Source organism: Papio anubis, chromosome 10 (genome assembly GCF_008728515.1).
Source record: "Papio anubis isolate 15944 chromosome 10, Panubis1.0, whole genome shotgun sequence".
Classification (NCBI taxonomy): Eukaryota; Metazoa; Chordata; class Mammalia; order Primates; family Cercopithecidae; genus Papio; species Papio anubis.
In genome coordinates, this window is record NC_044985.1 from 107,513,627 (window position 1) to 107,539,165 (window position 25,539).

Consider the following 25,539-nt stretch of genomic DNA (forward strand, 5'->3'; position numbering starts at 1 on the left):
TCTACTAAAAATACAAAAACTAGCCGGCATGGCGCATACCAAATTCCAGCCACCGGAGGCTGAGGCAGGAGAATGGCGGAACCTGGGAGGCGGCATGGATTTGCAGTGACAGATCGCCACTGCACTCCAGCCTGGCGATACAGCCGGTGACCGCCCCAAAAAAAGAATTTGTCTTAATACCAAATTTTATCTCACAGGGGATAAAAGAACAGAGGATTCAAGGATAACTCCTAGACTTTTTGGCTTAGATAACTGTAAACGGTAGTCCCTCCTAAGGGAGACAAGGGAGGAGCATGTTTGAGGTGAAAGTCATGAGTTTCATTTCGAATGTGAAGTTTGAAATACCTATCAGACCTTCACATTAAAGCATAAAGCACAAAGTTATATATGTGAAGAAGGACGAGAGACAGAAATATAAGATTCATGGACGTCGATGGTATATAAAGCTGTGGAGATCGCCTAAGAGAGAAAAAAGAGAAGGGGGCTCAGGCTGCAGTTGCTAGACTTCTCTGGCTAATTCACCATGCCTCTATGCATCTCAGATTCCCTGTCAGTTCACTGCAGGCAAAGCAATAAGGATACATCTTGTCTCAGGCTGGAAGGATGTAGGACTCATACTCTTCCTTTTGCTTCATTCTTGTTTCCCTGCATTTCTGGCAGGTAAGGAGATATTTTTATTCTTTTCCCTAATAGATTCTCAAAAGAGATCAAATGATTGCTGAGGGCTTCCTGGAGCAAGAGAAACAATCATTCTTAGCTCACAGTTCAACTTTCCGTCCATTGAATCCCACATATCCCCCTGCAGATAAAGCTTCAGAAAGAGCCTTATTCATTTTCCTTTCACAATGTTCATGATAGTAGGGCCAGCAATGTTACTAACCTCTTTATGTAAACCTGACAAATTTGATTTGACATTTGAGCAGAGAAGTAAACAGGCACAAAACCGTATCTACCAGCCACATAATCATATCTGAAAATCCAGTTTCGACACCAAGATTTAAGAGAACCCAGCAGGTCTTTTTGTCAATGAATCCACAAGTATTTGCCGGGTGCCCTTTGAGGTGCCTGGTACTGGATGCAGCTGCTTTTGTGAGCAAGCCAGCAGGTTCTCTGCCATGAAAATAGAAATTTAATCACTTGTCCATCCAAGCATTTCCCTTCAGCTTTCCCAGGATGCTTTTTGTGAATGACTAACAGAATAGCTTCTGCAAAGACAGCCTGCAAATCCCAGCCGGAGGCCCTGGGAGGAAAGATGACTCAGCCACGCCTGACGTCAAAGCCTCCCTTTCTTTCAGAGGAGTAGGAAGAGAATGGCAATGGCCTGGGTAGAATGACCTAAATGCCCTCCTGAGTCCTGTGTGGGTCCTGCTTCCTCTTCCCCCACCTGGCAATGATGATTTCAACCCAAAGAAAGTTTAAACTGTCAAACTTGAACTTCACTGTCAAGTTAACTAAAAAACTAGAAACAGAAGCCTTCCTTCCTGTCAAACAATGTCAAATCCTTATTATGAGTTCTCTTTCACCGGAAGATATTGAAAGCATTTCTTTTTTTCCACAGGGTGTTTTATATTGATTTGCATCTTAGTCTGTTTGAGCTGCTATAATGAATACCATAGACTGGGTGGCTTCAATAACAAACATCTATTTCTCATCATTCTGCAGCCTGACAAGTCCAAGATCAAGTTGCTGACAGCTTTCGTGCCTGGTGAAAGCCTTCTTTCTGGTTGGTAAGTGGCTGTCTTTTTGTTGTATCCTCACTTGACAGAGGAGGGGTTGGGAGGCAGGAGAGCACACTAATCTCTTTTTATAAAAAACACGAATCCCATCCTGGGGGCTCCACCCTCATGATCTCATCTAAACTCAACTACCCACCAGTGGCCCCACCTCCAAGTACCATCATAGTGGAGGTTAGGGTTTCAATATATGAATTTGGGGTTGCATTCCATAACAATATGCTTATAACATCTCAACAGCGGCTGAGCGTGGTGGCTCGTGTCTGCAGTCCCAGCACTTTGGGAGGCCAAGGCGGGAGGATTACTTGAGCCCAGGAGTTTGAGACTGGCTTGGGCAACATAGTGACACTCTGTCTCAAAAAAGGAAAGAAAGAAAAGAAAGAAGAAAGAGAGAGAAGGCAGAGAGAGAAAGAAAGAGAGAGAAGGAGGAAGAGGGAAAGGGAAAGGAGGGGAGGGAAGGGGAAGAGAGGGAAAGGGAGGGGAAGGGCGGGGAGGGAAGGGGAGGGAAAATCCCAACAACGACCTTTTCCAGTCTGCCTTTCACATCAGGATTTCCAAGGACTTTCCCAGATTATGCATAGGGCCATTTCACTGTTCACTGTGTTCGTTTTTCAAACAGAGCTTCGGGTATGTCAGGGCATCCACGGGGTACCATCCAACCAAACTCTGACATCCCTGTGCAAATAGTCAAATTTCAAATTTGTCCTTGGAAACTTTTTGGTTATCACACAATTCAGCCCCCAGGTATTTGTCCTAGGGTCTCCCACGAAAGCTATTCTCTAATTTAGTAACTCCCTGAGCGGTGTCATTGAATTCATTCTAAATCTTTCTCTTTTCAAGGAGCCTGCACAGCTAATTCACCAGTGAAACCCAAATTGTTTATGAACATCACGAATGGGCTATTTACCTCTGAAGTCCTGATGGAAGTCATATGTCTGGCTATTCCAGCACCTACTAATCACTCAGTTCTTTGAATTTTTATGGCATAAGAGTCCTTATCCCTCCTTTGGGCATTTTTGGATATATTAACTTTTCATTGCATCTTACAATTGTTTTGCAGCTATTGAGGGTGACAGATAAACTTACCTAATAGTCATCTTAATTTTTGCTTTTGTTTTTTAACTCCAAGTACCCATCACAATGCCCTAAACTAAAGGTTCAACCAGTAAGAGTTTATTAGGTTGAATTGAACTTACCTTTTTGTAACTCTTGGAACTATAGTCTAATGGGATAAATTTAATGGTAGCATTTCAGATATTACAGCAGACAAGCAGCAAAGGTAATTTGGGATTAGAAGGGCTTTTGGAACGCCCGAACCTAGCCACATATATGCTATTGATGTGGAATGCTGGCCCTAATTACTCTGATGCTGGTCCTGCCCCAGTTCAGGTCTCCGTGTAATATTATCACCCAAACTCACTCAGGACTGTTCAGTAACAGGAAACGAATTACAAGGTACCAAATTAGAATGCGAGAAGGACTTGGCCTATGAACTCTTACACCAGCAGAGGGCACTTCCTTCTAGCATGCAAGTCTGCTAAGGAAAGCAAATTAGAATGAGAAGATGCCTGAAGACTGCTGGATACAAGTTACACAGAGATGTTTTCCAATCAGCTATGGAAAGCAAAAGAATGGCCCTTTCCGTCTCCAGATGGATAAAACTTTGCTCACTTGGAATTGGAATCCCAGTCCTTTGGGAAATGCTTAGAGTGAGCTGATAAACTCTTATTCTCTGACTCCCTTTCTAAAGTTTACGTAAACCTACATCTTCTGAATTCCATATTTTCATCTTATTTTAGATCTCCCTGTCTTTCCCCCTTGTCCTTAGGGGGATATCCCTGTACTGTTATTATTATTAGTCTTACTGAGACTCTGCCTGTTTTTATCCTGGGGAAAATTTCAATCACATGTCTGATAACCTTTTAACTCTTTCTGATATTCAATCTGGAGTCTCCCAAATTTGGGTGTACACCAAGAAAGTGAGGGATTTGTAGGAGGTCATGCTAAACAGATTCAAACTCCAGGCATCTATTGGGGGAAAAAAAGGCGGTGTTATAAATAAGTATTGTGGATCAGAAATAGGCAGATTGTTCTTGGTTATGATAATATAGAGGATTATAATTTAGGTGCAGAGAATCCACAAATGAAGCATGGCGTAAGTGTTGGAGGCATGATGGCACTTCAGTTTTAGTTGTGTGGAACTCAACGTGTGATGGTAGCAATAATTATCCCAATTACAAAAAACCTGAGGTACAGAGGTTAAATAACTTGAGTAATATCACAGCTTATGATAAAGCTGAGATTTGGACTAAGTTCAGTCTGGCTGAGAAGTTTCTCTGCACTTCCTGCTGTTATCTTGGGCCCAAGTGTTGCTGCTTCTCAACTCCAGGAATCAGCAAATGTATTTCCACGGACTAGCTGTTTGTTTTCAGTAGGTTTTTCATCGGTCAACAGTGGTTTCAAAGTAGAATAAGAAAAGTGAGGGTTATCTACATGAAATATATCTTCAATTTTCTTGAATGTCTTCGTCTCTTGTATATTTACTTCCTTATTCCATTCCTGAAATAAATCAAGTCAAATAAACTTTGCAACATGGTGTGTATAAACTGATCTTTCTAGCACCTTGAATGAATTTTCATTTTTGGCCCCACCATGTGTCCAGCGTACTTCCCACTGTGCTTTATCTCATTCTTCTTTTCTCAGAGGTCTGAATGGCAACTCTTTAGGGCCCTTCTCTTAGTCCTGAAACTCCTCAGAGGCTCAGACCACCCCTGGAAGGTTCCTGCTCCAAGTTTCTAGTTTCCAATAATCCCAACATCTTGCCTTTGTGTCCTAAAAGTGACAACTGCTTTATGCTGTCAGTACCTCTGTGACACATCAGGATTCCCTTTTAGCTATTTAAGTTTCCTATCCTAGGCCAGCCATGGTGGCTCATGCCTGTAGTTCCAGCAATTTGGAAGGTGAGGCAAGACGATTGCTTGAGGCTAGGAGTTCAAGACCAGCCTGGGCAACATAGTAAGAACTCATCTTTGCAAAAAAAAAAAATTTTTTTTTTTTTCTTTTTGAGACAGGGTCTCCAGCTCAGGCTTGAGCACAATGGCACCATCTCGGCTCACTGCAACCTCAGTCTCCCGGGTTCAAGCAATTCTCCTGCCTCAGCCTCCTGAGTAGCTGGGATTATAGGCGCCCACCACCACGCTTGGCTGATTTTTGTATTTTTGGTACAGACAGGGTTTCACCATGTTGGCCAGGCTGGTCTCGAACTCCTCTGACCTCAGGTGATCCGCCCACCTCTGCCAAAAAATTTTTTAAATCTTCTATTCTGTTTAACCAATTATTTATATTAAATTCTGTCTGTTTAAATAACTAATATCTGTTTTTATGACAGGATCCTAACTGATACAGTAATGGTTATTAGGAATTGGAATTATCTGCCCTCCTATGGCTCACATATGTCTTCCTAAGGCATCTGAAGTATGTGATTTTCCCTGTTCATCTAAATCCAATCAGCACAATGACATCAATGCTGTGACTAGTGTGCTATTCTTTGGAATGTCAAAATAATCAAAATCTCTGCAGACACAATATGGCAGACGGTAAGGGAGTTGACATGGCCCTGTGCATTCACTAAGAAAGTATACTCTGCCCTGCCAGGAAAAAGCAAACTCCTTCTGGCAGTCTTTGCAAGTTGGTGTGGAAGAAATAGCATTTGCTGGGTCAATCACTTCATACCCAATATCCAGGGGCTGCAAGGTTTGTATTAGCAAAGGTACTATATTTGGAACAGATGCTACAACTGGATTCACTGTCTTAGTAAGTTTATGAAAATCTGCAGGCATTTTCTAACATCTTGCTTTCTTTTGCACAAGCCAAATAGGCAAAATAAATGTGAATATGACAAATGTCACCACCCCTGCATCTTACAAGTCTTCTAAAAGGACCTTGAGGTCCTTTTGGAAAAAGGCTTAGAGGAAGACTTAGAGCATATACTTGTAACTGTGTGATGTGTGTGTGTGTTTAAATCAAACAGTAATTCCATCTTATGAGCATCTACAATATATGGGGCATTGAGTAAAAAATGAAAAGATCATGAGACAAGGAAGCTGCCCTCAAGGAGTGATTTTTTGCTGGGAGTGACTGACAAGTAGAAGTAAATATATACGGATAAATTGCAACACAATCATTAAGTGGCATAATAGAGTACAAAATTAAGTAACAAGGAGTATTTTATATAGGCATGGCACAGGCCAGGCATGGTGGCTTAGGCCTGTAATCCCAGCACTATGGGAGGCCGAGGCGGGCGGATCACCTGAGGTCAGGAGTTCAAGACTAGCCGGACCAACATGGAGAAACCCCCATCTCTACTAAAAAACAAAAAATTAGCTGAGCGTGGTGGCACACACTTGTAATCCCAGCTACTCGGGAGGCTGAGGCTGGAGAATCACTTGAACCCGGGAGGTGGAGGTTGTGGTGAGCTGAGATCGTACCATTGCACTCCCGCCTGGGGCACAAGAGCGAAACTCTGTCTCAAAAAAATTAAAAAAAAAAAAAAATGTTTTAAAAAAGAGTGGCACAGATTACATCTTAACACCATGAGTTTGGGCCTTTTCCCAGAACTGGATAAACACTTTAAACTCCTCAAAGGCAGCCCAGTCTTGGTTTTACTACTTTGCCCTTTGGAATAGGGACTGACTTCAGCACCAACCTCAGAGGAGAAGCTCACTGTCTGGTGATCTCATTACTGTCACAGATGCTGTTTCCACTCTTCTAATGAGGCTTCAGTCTCCCTTTTTAAACAAGAAGAAAGAGAAGGAAGAGAGGAAGAGGAAAGAAAAGAAAAAGAAAGAAAATAAAGAGAAGGCTGAAAACAACAACAAAAAAACTTGCTTTAAATGTGCTCTGCACTGGAAGTCGCAAGTGAGGGTGTTTTTTAACCTTAGGTAAAGATATCTTTAATAGCAGGTTCCTTGTTCCTGGTTCACCCAGATAAAAGCAGATCAAAAAAGGCAGTACATGAGGGACAGGCTGAAATGAAAGCTTGATAGAAAATACGACATAAATTTTTGGCCACGTCTTCTATAAATTGCCTGGGGCTCTCGACACTATATTTAGCCTCCTGAATTCAAGTCTATGCCCCAAATATAGTAACTAAGAGGAGGAGCCTGATGTAACTGACATACAGGCGGCTGAGTATCTCTGAAGGGTGTAATTCACACACATCAATACCAGTCATTCCCATTTTTCTGCGTCACTCACTCTCCAGGGACAATTTTAAATCATCTGTGGGTAGATAGTTCAGCCAACTAAAATTTAAAATGCTCATAAAATAGCTCCTGTACAAATAAAACCAATGCCCATAAGGACATCTTACTATCCTTTTTGCACCTCTTTCTCTCTATTTGCTTCCTCCTTTAGCCCATAGTAATAGTCATTCATCCCAAAATGGGCTCACCAGATCCTGATTAGGTACTCATACCTTCAGAAAATGTTTAGTGACCATTGCCATACACCAGGCCTTTATGCTAAGCTCTAGGGATACAATGATGATCAAATAGAGGTCCTGATCTCAAGAAAATCATAGTCTAGAGGAGAATACAGATAAATAAGCAGTCAATATTGAAGAGCTGAAATAGGAAAGCACTAGAATAGTAGGGAAGCACCTAACCATTAAGTGCCGGTAGGCAGGTGTATTAGTCTGTTCTCATGCTGCTAATTAAGGCATATCAGAGACTGGATAATTTATAAGGGAAAGAGGTTTAATGGACTCACAGTTCCCCGTGGCTGGGGAGGCCTCATAATCATGGCAGAAGGCAAATGAGGAGCAAAATCACATCCTCAATCACGTCACAGTGGCAGAACAAGAGAGCCTGTGCAGGGGATCTGCCCTTTATAAAATCATCAGATCTCATGAGACTTATTCACTATCATGAGAACAGCACAGGAAAGACCCACCCCCATGACTCAATTACCTCCCACCGGGTCCCTCCCATGACATGTGGAGATCAGGGGAGCTACAATTCAAGATGAGACGTGGATGGGGACACAGTCAAGCCATATCAGCAGGAATCAGGGAAGGCCTCCTGAAGCTAAAAAGAATTTAATGTCGGCCTTTTATTCAACAAATATTTCCTGAGTACCTACTCTGCATAAGCACTGTTACAGACCCTAAGGAGACAGTACTAAATAAGACAAAATCCCTGCCCTAGGAGAGCTTATTGAAAGAGATTGACAAAAAAATCATAATTATATAATATAGCTTTAGGTAGTAATAACTGCTACAAGCAACTAAAGCAAAGCTAAGAAAGTAAAAAAAGATAAAGAACATAAAATAAAATACAGTGTGTTTTATTTAAAGGTTTAAAACTAAAGAAATAGAAAATGATGAAACAGGAACAGTCACTTTCAGTGGGAGGCATTCAAGCATCAAATGGAGTCAGATAAGGAAGTCAACCGTTGGCTCTTTTTATTTTAATTTTTAGAAATGGGATCTTGCTATGTTGCCCAGCCTGGTCTCAAACTCCTGGGCTCAAACAATCTGTCCATCTCAGCCTCCCAAAGTGCTAGGATTATAGGCGTGAACCACTGTGCCTGGCCAATTATTGCCAAATGGTGTTTGTAACAAACCATCGGGAAGCCTCTGTGAGGTACAACACTGAGCTTGTACTGCCCACACGTTTAGGGATCTTGGCTGGGTGGCTTTGCTGATCTTGGCTGGGCTCACTCACAAGTTAGTGACGGAAACCAACGCAAAACAGACACAGGGGAGAACAACTTGAGGCTAGAGATGTTGGCAGGAGCTAGATTAACATAGGGAATGGTAAAGAATTGGAATGTGAGTTAAGGTATGATGGGAAGCTTTTGGAGATTTTTGAGAAAGGAAGAGGCATGATGTGATTATTGTTTGAAAAAGACCACTTTTTAACTAGAAGATAGGTCACAGTGAGTCAAGAGTGGAAGTGATGAGCTAATTTTATTTATTGTTATAAGGGCAATATCTTGGCAATAAATGTTGGTGGCTTAGACTAGAGTAGTGAAGGCAGAGGTGATGGACGTAGTCAGATTTTTTTTTCTTTTCTTTTTTTTTTTTTTTGAGATGCAGTCTTGCTCTGTCACTCAGGCAGGAGTGCAATGCATGATCTTGGCTCACTGCAACCTCTGCCTCCCAGGTTCAAGCAACTCTCCTGTCTCAGCATCCCGGGTAGCTGGGACTACCACTATGTCTGACTAATCTTTATATTTTCACTAGAGACAGAGTTTTGCCATATTGGTCAGGCTGGTCTCGAACTCCTGACCTCAGGTGATCCACCCGCTTCAGTTTCCCAAAGTGCTGGGATTATAGGCTTGAACCACTGGGCCCTGCCAGAAATAGTCAGATTTTTAAAAACATTCTGAAGATACATCCAGCAGATCTTAGAGGTGGACTGCAGGTGGGTCAGTAAGGGAGAGGATAATCCAGCCCTAAAAGTGGATTCTGTAGGCTGGACTTGTCAGGCACCCCTGCAACAACATACAGTAGATTTCCTTGGTTGCCCCAGAGAGTTGCCCAGAGAAGTGACATTGCCCTGTTCTGCCACACTGACAACTGTCACCAGTAGATTCGACATAAGAGGCCTATTCTTCACCCCTGGCTGCCAGTGGGACCCAAAAAAGACGTGAGCAGGCTCAAGGGTTGGCAGTCTTGGGCTTGAATCCAGTCCCTGCCAGCTACCAGCAGTGTGGGCTTTGCAAAGTTTCGCCTCACTGAGTCCCAACCTCCTCTTTAAAGTAGGGGTAATACAGTCTACAATACAATAAAGTAGGGGTAACACAATCTACTTCTCAGGTCCATTGTGAGGACTAAGTTGGAAAACTCTATAGACAAGCACCTACCAGGATGCCTATACTCTCCCACATTGGATACCACCATTAAGCGAATGAAGGCAGCCATCTCCAGGAATCAGTAGTTCTGTGAGTTGTTTAATAAGTACTTGCTGGAAAATTATTTCTGGCACTCAAATACAATTATGAAATACCAAGTTCAAAGGTCTCTTTACAATAGGAGTTTCCAGAACCTGCAATGGGCTACAGATGTGATGTGATTCTCCATGAGAAAGAAGAGAGTATGCAAATTTTCTAAATGTTTCTCACATATTTTCATAGGACCCTTATTTTCTTAAATATCTCCTGAGATGACTTGGACATTTCACATCTGGGGAAATAGTGCTATAAAAGCTTTGTGGGGCTTTTTTTTGAGACAGAGTCTCACTCTGTCACCCAGGCTAGAGTGCAGTAGCATGATCTCGGCTCACTGCAATCTCCACCTCCTGGGTTCAAGTGATTCTCCTGCCTCAGCCTCCCAAATAGCTGTGATTACAGGCACCCATCACCACGTTCAGCTAACTTTTTGTATTTTTAGTAGAGACAGGGTTTCACCATGTTGGCCAAGCTAGTCTTGAACTCTTGACCTCAAGTGATCCGCCTGCCTCAGCCTCCCAAAGTGCTAGGACTATAGGCGTGAGCCACCGTGCCCGGCCAGTACAAAAACTCTGTATTTCAAGCCCCAAGTGTTTAGCAGAAGTAGCCATTAGCCCACTTGCCCTCTCTGAAGGGAAGTGGATGTAACAGGATCTAGTCCCAGGCTTCAGAGCTGCCAGGAGTGGCAGTTCAGAAAAGTGGAATCTAAGGCCAAGTCTAAGAGGTCCAATTTCAGGCAAAAATGCTTGAGCAACATGGAACTGAGAAAAGAAGGCAAGCAGGGAGTCTGGCATTAGAGGTCAGAGAGCAGAGGTGAAAAACCAGAATCCCAAAGGTAGAAACAGGACAACAAAAGAGAAGAGGGAGAATGGAGAGGATAGTTGAATAGAGGCCAATAAAAAAGGAAAGAAGTTCAATCTTAGTTCAAAGCAAATATTGTGACTGTGGGAACATGGCCCTCTTCTTCCTATCCTTGGCGTGTTCTATCTGGGCTATGGGCAGGACCTAAAGAGGCAAGTTGTGATTAGATAATTGGGATGTTCGCATGGACTTGCCAACTGGACAGAAATGGGTTGGTGCCAGGGGTATCTCTTTTGGAGCACCAAACATGTAGAGGCCCCAAGGAGAGGTTAGGGGAGGTGGTATCCAAGCAGGAATGCTCAGAGGAGGCCATTGAAGGACCCCAAAGATTAATAACTTGTTTCTCACTGTTGCGTGAGGTTAGCCCCATTTGGCCCAAAGCTCTAACCTCTTACCGTAGCTCACGTGTTCATAAAGGAGCCCTGTGCGGGACCCTCCATACCTCTAAGGACACCCAGGACTTTGAAGTTCCCAAAAGACACACCCACATCTCTGTCTTGACCTCCTCCTCATGTTCAAACTTCCATTCCTCCATTTTGAGCATATTCTTGGCCAATCTAAGAATATGCAAAAATCAATTTTTAAAAACATCATGAGCCAGGAATTTGGCCTTTAGTCTGTTTCTTTGGCAAAGTTCCTCAACGCATTTGTCATCAACCGACTCATCACTCTCCCGAACCAGTTTGTTCTCTGACTGCAGTGTGTATGCTTCAGAAGAATGTCTGCTATCACTGCATCAGCTCAATTCCACTCAGTCAAGTCCTCATCACTGGATTTGGCTGACATGTGTTGAGCAGGCCTTGTCAGGCATTGAACTAAGCTCTGACATGCTTTACTTAATTTATTTAATTCCCACATCCCCACAACAAACTTAAAAGGGAAGGAGATAATTTTCTTTTCCAGTTTCACTGATGAGAAAACTGTGAAGTTGGGCAAAACCCAAGATCCCACAGAAAGTAAGTGCCTGAGCTGGGATTCTAACCCAGATCCGAGTGCACAACCTTACACAGGATGTTAAATAAGAAATCCTAGTCCAATTCCAGTGCTGAACTGGGAATCTGGAGGTGTGGGTTCCAGTTCCAACTCTACAATTTGCTTTCCAGTTGCAAAGTCACTCACTGGGCCCCTTTCTCCCTTAAAACAGAGGCATGGGATTATGACATACATACTGAAAGCCCTTTCAGTGACAGACTAGTCTATATCTGTAGATTATAACAGTCGTTGGTCCCTGTGCTTATTTTTCTAAATTTAATGCACCCACCCCAATCTCATCTTGAATTGTAGCTCCCATAATTCCCATGTGTTGTGGGAGTCACCCAGTGGGAGGTGATTGAATCATGGGGGCAGTTTCTCCCATACTGTTCTCATAGTAGTGAATAAGTCTCATGAGATTTGATGGTTTTATAAGAGGTTTCCCCTTTCACTTGGCTCTCATTCTGTCTTGTCTGCCACCATGTGAGACGTGCCCTTCACCTTCCACCACGATTGTGAGGACTCCCAGCCACATGGAACTGTGAGTCCATTAAACCTCTTTCTTTGTAAATTGTCCAGTCTCAGATATGTCTTTATCAGCAGCATGAAAATACACGAGGCCTCTCAAGTTCTGCTCTGCTTGAGAACTGGGCTTGTGTTGTCGCGTCTGTCACCTCTCCAGATTTAATGAGGTAGCTTGAACAAACTGGAAGAATGAATTGTAATGATTCACAGGAGTTCATCACCTCCAGCAATTAATTTTATCCAATTTATCAGTTTAGTCATTCAGGGCATATTTGAATAATACTCTTCAAAAGGTTAATTTTTAAAAATACCATTTTTGATTAGTATTCGCTTGAGAGCAGAAAAAAAGGCATAGGAAGACTTTTTCAGTATTTGCCAAGAGCCAACTTAAATGCAAGTAGATGTCATAAACAAGTGTTGTATCAGGTGATGAACTGTGTTTATCATTATAATATGAATTATAAATGTTATATGTAAATGTAAATATATTATAATATGTATTAAATATGAATTCTAAAGAAGACACTGGCTGGGTACAGTGGCTCATGCTTGTAATCCCAGCATTTTGGGAGGCCGATGTGGGCAGATCATTTGAGGCCAGGAGTTCAAGACCAGTATGGCCAACATGGTGAAACCCCATCTCTACTAAAAATACAAAAATTAGCCAGGCATGTGGCACACACCTGTAATCCCAGCTACTCCGCAGGCTGAGACACAAGAATCACTTGAACCCAGGGGTGGAGGTTGCAGTGAGCCGAGATCACGCCACTGTACTTCAGCCTGGGCAACAGAGTGAGACTCTGTCTCAAAAAAGATTAGAACAATACATTTTGACCAAAGCTTTATCATTATTTTAGGAGGTTTGATATGGAAAAAACAGTTTGAATCAAAAATCCATTTGCTTTATCACAAGAACTGTCAACTTTACATTTGTTAATGAAAGAAAAGGAGCTGTCACTAGATTTAAAAAATGATCACATCATTAATTACATATAAAGAAATCAGATTACCAAAATGTAGGTGAATGATGAGAAAAGTCAGTAGGAGCAAAAGCAGGAAACACTATTCTCCCATTTGCTACCACTTACTTTTGAAGTTGCTTCTTGTTGGTAGGTACCAAGAAAATAAAGAGGTCACATTAAAGAGACAACACCAGGAATTATGAGTAGCAATGTCAAACATAAATCTGACTTTAAAAAAGTATATGCATGAAAACACACCAAGTTCCTCAGTAAAAAATGTTAAAACATTTTATTTTGAAAGTTTTATAGAAATTTAACATTTATTGTCTTTCCTTTCCCTTGGTAGTTTCATGGTAATTATATAATATAGAGAAAACACAATGACTATTTTAGCCTTGGCCCATGTAAGATGTCCCTAAAATCCCTCAAATTTACCCCACTGTGCCATATAAATATGTTTACTTTCTTTCGTTCTTTTTTCTTTTTTTTTTTTTTTTTTTTTTGAGACAGTCTCACTCTGTCACCTGGGCTGGAGTGCAGTGGCACGATCTCAGCTCACTGCAACCTCTGCCTCCCGGGTTCAAGCGATTCTCCTGCCTCAGCCTCCTGAGTAGCTGGCACTACAAGTGTGCGTCACCACACTTGGCTAATTTTTGAATTTTTAGTAGAGACAGGATTTCACCTTGTTGGCCAGGCTGGTCACAAACTCCTGACCTCAGGTGATCTGCTGCCTTGACCTCCCAAAGTGCTGGGATTACAGGCATGAGCCACCTCGCCCGGACGAGACACATTTACTTTCTACGAGTGACACTGATATGAAGTCTGAGAAGCCCTGTCCATAGCTACAGTGTCTAATATGGAATTATCTAGAACATGTGTAGTACATTTGAGTGAGGTTCAAGATATACCTTTATCCAAATATGGTGACAAATCTCAAAAGAACTGGAAAAACTGTGACGGATTTACATGAGGTCCATCTTTACAAAATTGTATTGAAAACTAAAGAATTCAGCCAGGGGCAGTGGTTCATGCCTGTAATCCCAGCACCTTGGAAGGCCAAGGCGGAGAGAATCACCTAAGGTCGCGATTCAAGACCAGCCTGACCAGCATGGAGAAATCCCAACTCTACTAAAAATACAAAATTAGCTGGGCGTGGTGGTGCATGCCTATAATACCAGGTACTCGGGAGGCTGAGGCAGGAGAATCGTTTGAACCCAGGAGACGGAGGCTGCAGTGACCTGAGATCACACCATTGGACTCTGGCCTGGGCAACAAGAAGCGAAACTCTGTCTGAAAAAAAAGAAAAGAAAAGAAAGAATTCTACCACATTAAAAAGTTAAACCACAAAACTGAAGGTAAGCTAAAGTAAACAGAGTGATCAATCATGTATGATAAACTTCAAGCTGATGCCATAATTGTAATTACATGGTAACTTGAAGAAATATCAGATAGTAAAAGCCTAATGATTATATAACATGCTAATCTGAGTTATTTGCTTTGAATAATGGTTATATTGAGGAATTCGTGAATTTTTCCCTTTGTTCTCCTGCTTGCTTTGCTGTTTTCCCTAAATATGTCTGCTGAGATGAACTAAAGAGAATATTTTTCCATCAGGTTCTCTAAAAATCTACCAGATGGGATCTCCCAAAGAATCCAATAGGAAACATACTCTTCTAGGAAATCACTGGAGGTCCCAAACCACTCTAATATGAATGATACCAGACCTCAAAGCTAACATTGAAAATGCATAGGTAAAACATCAAATAGCAGGCAGCAAGACAGAATACTACAAGCTTTTACTTTTTCTTTTTTTCTTTCTTTTTTGAGACAGAGTCTTGCTCTGTTGCCCACCCTGGAGTGCACTAGTGTGATCTTGGCTCACTGCAACCTCTGCCTCCTGGGTTCAAGCCATTCTCCTGCCTCAGCACCCCGAGTAGCTGGGATTACAGGCACCTGCCACCACACCCAGCTAATTATTTTGTTTGTTTGAGACAAAGTCTCACTCTGTCGCCCAGGCTAGAGTGCAGTGGCGCAATCTCAGCTCATTGCAACCTTTGCCTCCCAGGTTCAAGCGATTCTCCTGCCTCAGCCTCCCGAGTAGCTGGGACTACAGGCATGCACCATCACACCCGGCTAATTTTTATATTTTTAGTAGACATGGGGTTTCACCCTGTTGGCCAGGATGGTCTCGATCTCTTGATCTCGTGATCCTCCTACCTCTGCCTCCCAAAGTGCTGGGATTACAGGCGTGAGCCACCACGCCCGGCCTAATTTTTGTATTTTTAGTAGAGATGGGGTTTCATCATATTGGCCAGGCTGCTCTCGAACTCCTGACCTCAAGTGACCCACCTGTCTCAGCCTCCCAAAGTGCTGGGATTACAGGTGTGAGCCACTACACCCAGCATACAAGCTATTTCCCTATAATATGTTGGATCACTGTTAGTACCTGGTTATACAGAATTTTCATTCCAGGAAGCACAAATGTGATATATTTACAGTAATAATGGTCAGCAGCAAATCTTTTCCTTGGGGAGGAAAGGGTGAGAAAAGAAAAAAGGAGGAAAAGAATCTACCATATAGGCCATGACAATCTTAAATGCTCTAAGCAAGCCATGTAATAGGCCTTCAAATGCATTAGAGATACATTAAAACATATTTGAAATGACATTTCCAGCATCTAAGAGTGCTTGGAACATGAATTTTAAAAAATAGTAGCAATAATTATTATTGCTGTTGTTATTAATTCTTATACTATTTTAGAATAATAAAGGAAGTCATAGACGCTGTATCTCTAGGTCTCTATAAACCTTAATAAATATATAGTTTGTAGAAAACCTTATTGGAATGTCCCTTATATTCAGTTAAAAGATAAATTAAAACCTCAGTCAAGATAGCAGCTTCTAAGTTATCGAAAACACTTATTAAGTTCTATACTCTTTGGTTATTTTCTTAATCCCAATTCTGAAACAAAAAATGAATTCAGCACATTAAAATCAGACACTTTGTATGTGAATTGCAGTTACAGTACTATTAAGTGTATGAAAAATGTCTAGCATTACATATAAACTCTGTACTATTAACATAATTTTGAATTATTATACAAGTTAAAAAGCTAAACATTTAGAAAATGTATTAATGACATCATATATACTTCACATTCAAAATCATGGATTATTCCAACATCGTTGTTAACCTGTCAGTAGAAGATCAAATGCAAAACAAAAAATTGCATCTAATTTATCTAAACTGGCTTAAATATATAACATGGAGTTAAAACATTACAAATATTGTCTGTTGGGTTAGGTGGTAGTTACTTGAAACATTTAGAGCTACAAGTACCCTATACAGTATAATACAGACACATACTTTTTTTTCTTTGTTTTTTTTTAATAATACAGACACACAGTAATTATAAATATGTTAAACAACTTTAACTTTGTTAGTTAACAAAGAATCCCTTTAAATTATTTTTGGCATGGTGCCTGAGTCTCCATCAAAAAACCGGATGCGAGGCGTTGCTTATTTACAGCTTCATAACACGTAGTGCTGGAGTCTTCAAGTAGATTTCCAGTTAAAATGTAGGCTTATTCATGTATTCTTCCATTGTCTGAAAGCGAACAATAAATTAGAACAATTTTCCCTTTAAGTCACATCCTTCCTCAGACTGTGAAATCTTCTGCATTCTTTTATTTATTTGCCATTGTTGAAAACAAGTTGTCAAAAGGATACATGGACATAAAATCTTTGCATTCTAATCAAAGTTTGAGTATAATTTGTATACACATCCATATGGAGCTGGAATTAAGTAACTTTCAACTGAGAAAAAGTTAAGCTTGATCATAAAGGGAATGTCTGATAAGAGAAATACTTGGCCAGCGCAGTGTTCATGCCTATAATACCAGCACTTTGGGAGGCTGATGTGGGCAGATCATCTGAGGTCAGCCTGGCCAACATGACAAAACCCCATCTCTACAAAAAATACAAAAATTAGCCAAGTGTGGTGGCATGCACCTGTATTCCCAGCTACTCGGAAAGCCGAGGCAGGTGAATTGCTTGAACCGGGAGGCGGAGGTTGAAGTGAGCCAAGATTGCGCCCCTGTACTCCAGCCTGGGTGACAGTGAGACTCCGTCTCAAAAAAAAAAAAGAGAGAGAGAGAGAGAGAAATGCTAAAGCAAAGTTGCCAAGATATCATTGTTGACTTAAGATAAGCATGCTTGCTAAAATGATCAGGAGGACCACATCCAGGTACCTGTATTAGAGAATTCTGAATTATATCTGTATAACATATGTATCATTACCGATATTGTGCAAAGCATCTTTATTATGCATATTGTCAAGACAAAAAAGATAAACAGACCAAAATTCTTAAGAATTCCTTTACTTCTCTACCAAGTTGACAGGAAAAAATATATAATTTCTGCCATATGTTTTCAAAGGCTTCCTCCCAAAGTATACCAATTATGTTTCTTTTTAACTTTTAAGTTTAAAGGTACATGTGCAGGTTTGTTATACAGGTAAATGTGTGTCATGGGGATTTGCTATACAGATGATTTCGTCATCCAGGTATTAAGCCTAGTACCCATTAGTTATTTTTCTGATCCTCTCCTTCCTCCCAGCCTCCACTCTCTGAAAGGCTCCAGTGTGTGTTGTTCCCTTCTATGTGTCCATGTGTTCTCATCATTTAGCTCCCACTTTTAAGTGAGAACATGAAGCATTTGTTTTTCTGTCCCTGCACTAGTTTGCTCAGAATAATGGCCTTCAGCTCCCTCCACGTCCCTGCAAAGGATGTGATCTCATTCTTTTCATACTGCCCATCAGTTACTAAGTTTGCTAACATGCCCCAAAGCCATAATATTTTTTTTCAGCATTTAAAAAAAATGTTTGAACAGACTCACAATTACAGGTAGAGTTCAAAGTTAACAGTGGTGTTGCCGGTCCTATACCATGCCAGACAGATGGGCTTTCTCTTGCACGCTCTCCTACTTCAAACATATATATTTGTGTCACACCAGGGCCCCAGGTGGAATCAATAGGAAAGCTCAAGAGGACAAAAGGTCAATCTGCCTCTTTCGTTTGAGTCACCATCTGCTCATTTAGCAATCCAAGTTCAACTCACTCTTAAGTTTAAACCCCAGGGTATATGAATCATATGAACCTGCCGGGAAATACGCGGACTGACATGGGCTGAAGAGACCAAGGCTACTGGCTGAGCAAGATTGCTCAGGAGATACCAGGGCTAGAAATCTGCCCTTACCTTCAAAGGAGGTTTTCCAACTGGTTTTCACCGGCTCTATCTAGAATCCCAGAGTTCCTCTGCCGAAAAATACTTGTGTTCAGTCATCCACATTTGCTCAACAAAGCTCTCACTTCCTAAGGGGGCATTGGCCGAGACAGTCCCGTACCCCTCTACAGCTGCTGCCCGTGGGATCTTTTAACTTAGCAGAGGGATCATACGGGCCATTGGGCCATGCTGGTTTTGTGGAATCTAGAGTTTACACCATTTACATGGGAATATAAAGTTACAAATACAAAATCAGGTATAAAGTGTACTTAGAATGAGAAAAGAAATGACCACAGATTACGAATTTTGAAGATGACAAATAGCACCAAATAAATAACAGTTGCATGCTATTTTCATTAATTAATTGTTTGACACTCCTCTATCATATATTATATTGTATGGCTATGTACCTTCTGCAGTTAAAATATCTTACTTTTGCAAAGTTGACAAAAACCCATGACCAGATGGGGGCATTGCTAGGCCCTGCCTGCAGCCTTGAGAGGGGTCTGGAGATGACACTTTCCTGTCTTTGTGGTTCAGTGGCCTCTAGTCATTGGCGCTACTCACATCACCAGATGACTCAGTCTGCTAAACACCACACTGGCTGCCCTGTCTGAGCCAAGCCAGGCTGTTACTCAAGCTATGTAAACAAATAAGGTAAAAGTTGGTATTTTCTTGAGCTTGCCACTTTAAAGGTTTGGGGCAAACTTTTAGAGTTGGCAGAACCTTAGTTGCCCTTACCTTCGTAAGACAGGAGCTGGAGTCTGTATCTTGGGGCCTCTTCTGGATACATCTAGCTCTGTGGTGTTTCTTATGCGTATAGTACACTGCATGTTACGACTTCCTACTGCATTGTGGTTTGGCTTAGCTGTTAACATGGTTTACGCTTTTAAGGGTGACAGTGTTGGGGTGCACCTACCAGTTTCCCATGCACCCCAACACTGGGAAGGGCACATGGTATCCTATTGCTCGTGAGATACAATCTGGCCCTTCCCTTCTTTTTTCCAAGACTCACCCAGGCCGGAGTGCAGTGGTGTGATTACTGCTCACTGCAGCCTCGACCTTTCAGGCCCAAGTGATCCTTTCACCTTAGCCTTCCAAGTAGCTGGAATTACACATGCACACCACTATATCTGGCTAATTTTATTACTTTTTGTAGAGACAAGGTTCTCACTATGTTGCCTGGGCTGGTCTCAAAACTCCTGGGCTCAAGCGGTCCTTCTACATCAGCCTTCTGAGTAGCTGGAATTACAGGTGCACACCACCATACCTGGCTAATTTTATCATTTTTTTGTAGAGATAAGGTTCTCACTATGTTGCCTAGGCTGATCTCAAACTCTTGACTTAAGCGATCTTCCTGCCTGGGACTCCCAAGGTGCTGGGAATACAGGCATGAGCCATTGCACCTGGCCTTGAGCCCCTCTTCTTGACAGGCTGTTAGTCGGGGTAAAACATCTACTGTTTGTTGCTCCCACATATTGCAAGTCCTGTGGTTACTGACCACTATCACCTTTGAGAGTTTCATTTTCTTTTTTTTTTTCTTTTTTTTTTTTTAAGACAGAGTCTCACTCTGTTGCCCAGTCTGGAGTGCAGTAGCATGATCTCGGCTCACTGCAACCTCCACCCCCCGGGTTCAAGCGATTCTCCTGCCTCAGCCTCCTGAGTAGCTGGGATTACAGGTGCCCAGCACCATGTCCCACTAATTTTTGTATTTTTAGTATTTTTAGTAGAGACAGGGTTTCACCATCTTGGCCAGGTTGGTCTTGAACGCCTGATCTCGTGATCCCTCCACCTCGGCCCAAAGTGCTGCGATTACAGGCATGAGCCACTGTGCCCAGCATTTTTTCTTTTTCTTTTTTTTTTGAAATGCAGTCTTGCTCTGTCACCCACGCTGGAGTGCAGTGGCAGAATCTTGGCTCACTGCAACCTCTGCCTTCTGGGTTCAAGTGAATCTCCTGCCTCAGCCTCCCAAGTAGCTGGAGTTACAGATGTGCAGCATCACGACCGGCTAATTTTTGTATTTTTAGTAGGGACAGGGTTTTGCCATGTTGACTAGGCTGGCCTCGAACCCCTGACCTCAAGTGATCCGCCCACCTCGGCCTCCCAAAGTGCTGGGCTTACAGACATGAGCCACCACACCTGGCCAGAGGGTTTAATTTTCCTTCTAATAACTTCGTGCCATTATCCACATTGTTGTTACCCCCAAATAAGTATTCACAACCAAGTAAACAGTTCCTCTCTTTTCCTCTTATCAACATCTAGCCACTACACACTCAGAATAAGCTTTGAGCATTTGGAGATTTGAGACTATGTGTCGTCTTACTAAATATGCAGGCAGGTGTAGCTTTTTAAAAGTTATTATTATTCTAAGAAACTGTTATTAAGTAGGAGTTAGAAAAAAGTCTTAGGGGCTACTGAAGATAGACAGCTGTTCTCACAGCTAAAGCAATGTCACAAAGGTCTCCCTTAACCTTCAGTTACTACAAATATACGATTGGGTCCAAAACACAGGAAAAAAAAAAAAGCAGTAATTGTTTTCCTTTATGCAAGTATATTACTGGCTCCTATCCAGTTTAAACTTCTTAAGCAGGCAAGATATACAAAGTCAATTTTTCAACAAGTTCCCCAAAATATTCATTGACTTCACTGAATACCAGAGCCCAAGAGAAGGCTAATAACACGCTCTGTATTTGGCAAGTGTTGTTAATGCAACAGAAGAGACTGAGAGGGCGGCCATGACATTGCCTGCTCATAATGGGGACACCGGGGCTAAATGCAAGGTCCCCTGAGACCTACCCATCAAGCCCCTCCACTCAGTCACCAGGAACATGAACTACCAATTAGCGTTTAATTGTAAAAGAGCTCACTCTTGAAATACCTAATTCCTAGACTTAAATAGAACTAGCAACACCAAATTTATGACAACCTGTTTCCTAATTTGAGAGGATTTCAAATTAACCCAGGTGTGTCTTGGCCCTCAATTCAGCTTTAATTACTGAAGTGCCACAGACCCCGTTAAAAAGTGTTTCTCCTGTGAGGAGATTCCACAGTCAGGACCCTGAAGTCCTGAAGTTAAAAAAACCTCCGCCCCCTCCACCTGCCACCAACTCCCAGTATATTTTATGAAACACTGTTTTATGAAATTTCCAAACCACCGATTTCTCAAATGCCTTGTAAAGTTTTCCTCCCTGTGGCATTTGGAGGCGGCCAAATCAACATCAGAGTTTAAATGCATTTTTTTGAGGTGAGACACCTCTGGTAGTGAATGCATTGGCCTTCTAATGGGCACACACAGCTGCTTACGGCACCCACTGGAATAGATGTTTCCCTCCACATCCATTCACCAGAGGACTGATCCTCTGGCTGGGCGGGAGCAAGTAATCAGCCTAAAGATGCACCAAAACAGTTGCTGGGAGTTCACACCTAATAGTGTTTTGTTAATTTAATCACCCTATTCCAAATAGCAGAAAAAAAATAGCTTTAATGCCAGTTTTACATATTTATTTATTTATTGAGATGGAGTCTCGCTCTGTCACCCAGGTGGTGCAGTGGCACTATCTCAGCTCACTGCAACCTCTGCCTCCCGGGTTCAAGTGGTTCTACGGCCTCGGCCTCCCACGTAGCTGGGATTACAGGTGCCCATCACCATGCCCGGCTAATTTTTGTGTTGTTAGTAGAGATGGGGTTTCACCATGTTGGCCAGGCTGGTCTCGAACTCCTAGCTTCAAGTGATCTGCCTGCCTCGGCCTCCCAAAGTGCTGGGATGACAGGAGTGAGCCACTGCGTCCGGCCAAATGCCAATTTTAAAAAGGTACTTTACAATGCTGTGGATCCTCTTGACCTACTTATTTGAAAATAGGAAGATGGGAAGACCCACTGAGGCTGTGGGAAGAAGAATCTAGAGGTGGCCAGGCTGGGATGGAACCCAGGCCCTCAGAGCATCTCATCTGGGACGGCAGAGGTCAGTGAAGTGCTCTTTCTCACAGTGTCCTGGGAGGAATGAAGGGGCTAATGTAGGTAAGTTCCTTGAGGAATAATGATGTAAATCTGTGCTGCTTCTAAAAGAACATTCCCATTTTATTTTATATAGAAATCCCAGAGTCCAGGGCAGTACCAAATGGATGCTTCTGGGTCCATTTACACCTTGGCAAGCAAGCCTTGGTGTTCCCAATTTCTTTATGCAAACAGGAGCACACACACAGCCTTCCCAAAAGGTGTAAGAAATTTTAATTAAAATGATAAATGCCATGCGCGATAATAAAGCTTTAATATCCCTGGCAAACAAAATAACAACGTACTGCTATTCTCCTTTCCCAGGGCAGCACAGGTATTTTAATGAGAGTCTTTTTATACATCTCATAAAATTATTCTTGAAAAGAATAGCACTAAGTATTTGATACCTTTTTGGCAGTGAAGGACTCTTGCACTCCAAAGCTCAGCCAAACGTGAAGAACAAAGACTCTAAAGCCCAATTACCTGGGTTCAAATCTCTATTCCACACTTCCTAGCTGTGTGAAATTGAGCAGGTCATTCAACCTCTTGCGGTCTCGGTTTACTCATCTGTAAAGTGGGAATAACAACACCACCTACCTTTTCAAGTTGTTGTGAGAATTAAATAAGCTAATACATATAAATAGTTCAGAAACTGTACCCAGCACACAGTAAGTACTCAATAAGTCTTGGTTAATATTATAATTATTAACACTATCATCATCATCATCATCATCATCATCATCATCATCATCATCATCATCTTTCTCTCATGGTTTGGGAAAGTGTACTGACCTCCTGTAACATATCAGAGTCTTCAATGGCTTTGACAGCAATTTTCTTGGATGTTTCCTGAATTTCTCCACCTATTATAAACTCGTCCAGGATGAAATAAGCCTTTTCAAAATTAAAGATAATATCCAGCTCGCAGACCTGGTAGAACAAAAACAAATCTTTTGATAAACTTGCAGTTGTATCAGGGGAAACATCTGCCCGAATCTCGAGCTGTTTCGGTTTGCACTCATGTGGCATACCAAAAATTAAAATATCAGATGGCATTTTAAGGACAGAAAAAAAGAACAGGGAATGCCAGGCCTTTAATAAATGGAATGCCACATTCTATTAAAGCAAAGCATGTCCTTAGATAATAATGTTTTGTGTTGCAACAGGAAATTTGAGGCTCAGTAAGGGAATGAGGCCACTCGGCTCCTCTTTCTATCTGCACCAAGAAAACTGAGCCACAGCTGCATTCCAGGCAGGAGGGCACAGCTTCATTGCTCCTGCTCTCTGCTCTGTAAATCTTGGCTTCTAGCTTTAGAACTCTCTCAGAAACTAACTCTTCAGAGGAAAATTAACTCAACTGTGCTAATTTTTCTCAAAATTATGTCACAGCACCAGTGGTTCTCACACTCATTCCAAAGGCTCATTGAAACACACGGTGCTGCGGCGCACCCCCAGAGTTTATGACTCAGGAGGTCTAGATAAGAACTGAGAATCTGCACTTTTAGCAGGTTCCCAGGTGATGCTGAGGCCGCTGGACTGGGGGATTTCACATCAAGAACGCCTGGCACACAGCAAAGCAGAGTCTGATAGATTTTGGTGTTTATTTCAGTGTAGCAAGTATGGCAAGATCGCTCCCATCATCCAAATAAGGCTCATTTCCCATGCTCACACACTATCCTTGCTGTCTTACTCCCTACTTATTCCTCTACTCACTGACACCTTCTCTTTCCATACCATACCCCACCCACCCAACTGAAGCTGTTCTCTTGAAACTCTGCTCATTGAGTCTCCAGACTGCATAAATGTCTTCTTTTGAGAAGTGTCTGTTCATATCCTTCACCCAATTTTTGATGGGGTTGTTCTTTTTTTCTTATGTTTGTTTAAGTTCTTTGTAGATTCTGGATATTAGCCCCTTGTCAGATGGATAGATTGCAAAAGTTTTCTCCCATTCTATAGGTTGCCTGTTCACTCTGATGATAGTTTCTTTTGCTATGCAGAAGCTCTTTAGTTTAATTAGATCCCAATTGTCTATTCTAGCTGTTGTCACTAGTCATTAGAAAAATACAAATCAAAACTACAATGAGATACCATCTCACGCCAGTTAGAATGGCGATCATTAAAAAGTTAGGAAACAACAGGTGCTGGAGAGGATGTGGAGAAATAGGATGCTTTTACACTGTTGGTGGGAGTGTAAATTAGTTCAGCCATTGTGGAAGACAGTGTAGCGATTCCTCAAGGATCTGGAACCAGAAATACCATTTGACCCAGCAATCCCATTACTGGGTATATACCCAAAGGATTATAAATCATTCTGCTACAAAGACACATGCACATGTATGTTTATTGCAGCACTATTCACAGTAGCAAAGACTTGGAACTAACCCAAATGCCCGTCAATGCTAGACTGGATAAAGAAAATGTGGCATATATACACCATGGAATACTATGCAACCATAACAAAGGATGAGTTCATGTCCTTTTCAGGGATGTGAAGCTGGAAACCATCATTCTCAGCAAACTAACACAAGAACAGAAAACCAAACACTGCATGTTCTCACTCATAAGTGGGAGGTGAACAATGAGAACACAGGGACACAGGGAGGGGAACATCACACACCAGAGCCTGTCATGCGGTGGGAGGCCAGGGGAGAGATAGCATTAGGAGAAATACCTAATGTAGATGACAGGCTGATGGGTACAGCAAACCACCATGGCAAATATATACCTATGTAACAAACCTGCATGTTCTGCACATGTATACCAGAACTTAAAGTATAATTTTTTTAAAAAGGGAGGAGAAAAAAAAAAAAGAAGAAAGTCTCCAGACCTCCGCAACATTTACCTCTCACCTGCATGTGGTCCTCTTCACCAATCTCTGTTCCTTGAAAATCTCTTCTCCTTTGCTCTCCTAATTTTGGCAATACCGCTTAATGCCTGTTTTTCTCGTCTATCTCTGATAATTCCTTCTCAGATTCCTTGGACAATTTATCTCCCTCCTACCCTGCATTTGCTTAAGAAGTATTTAAGGTGTGCCTAGCACATATCAATCAACAGAACAGACAAACATCTCTGCTTCATGTTACTTATATTCTACCCATCCATCTTCTCCTTGAATATTCATGTTCCTCAAGGGAGCCTCTTCTCTTTGCAAAATGCATTCTCCTGGATCATCTTGCTGGCTCTCTACAGCTATGTCTAGCATGCGGGGAGCTCAACAAACCTAGATGACTAGCCCTGATCTCCCTCTGGGCCACTAGT

The 25,539-nt window shown here is 41.9% G+C and overlaps 1 protein-coding gene across 1 annotated transcript in view; it reads right to left on the reverse strand.

Moving 5' to 3' along the window:
* Positions 1-15,270: 15,270 nt before the first annotated feature.
* Positions 15,271-25,539, reverse strand: part of AP1S3 (adaptor related protein complex 1 subunit sigma 3) — a 78,308-nt gene continuing 68,039 nt past the window's right edge. Inside the window, exons 4-5 of the mRNA XM_003908009.4 lie at positions 23,074-23,211; positions 15,271-16,613 (exon numbers count right to left, since the gene is read on the reverse strand). Coding sequence (XP_003908058.1) covers positions 16,578-16,613; positions 23,074-23,211 — 174 coding nt within the window. The 3' untranslated portion in view covers positions 15,271-16,577. The remainder of the gene's footprint in view (positions 16,614-23,073; positions 23,212-25,539) is intronic.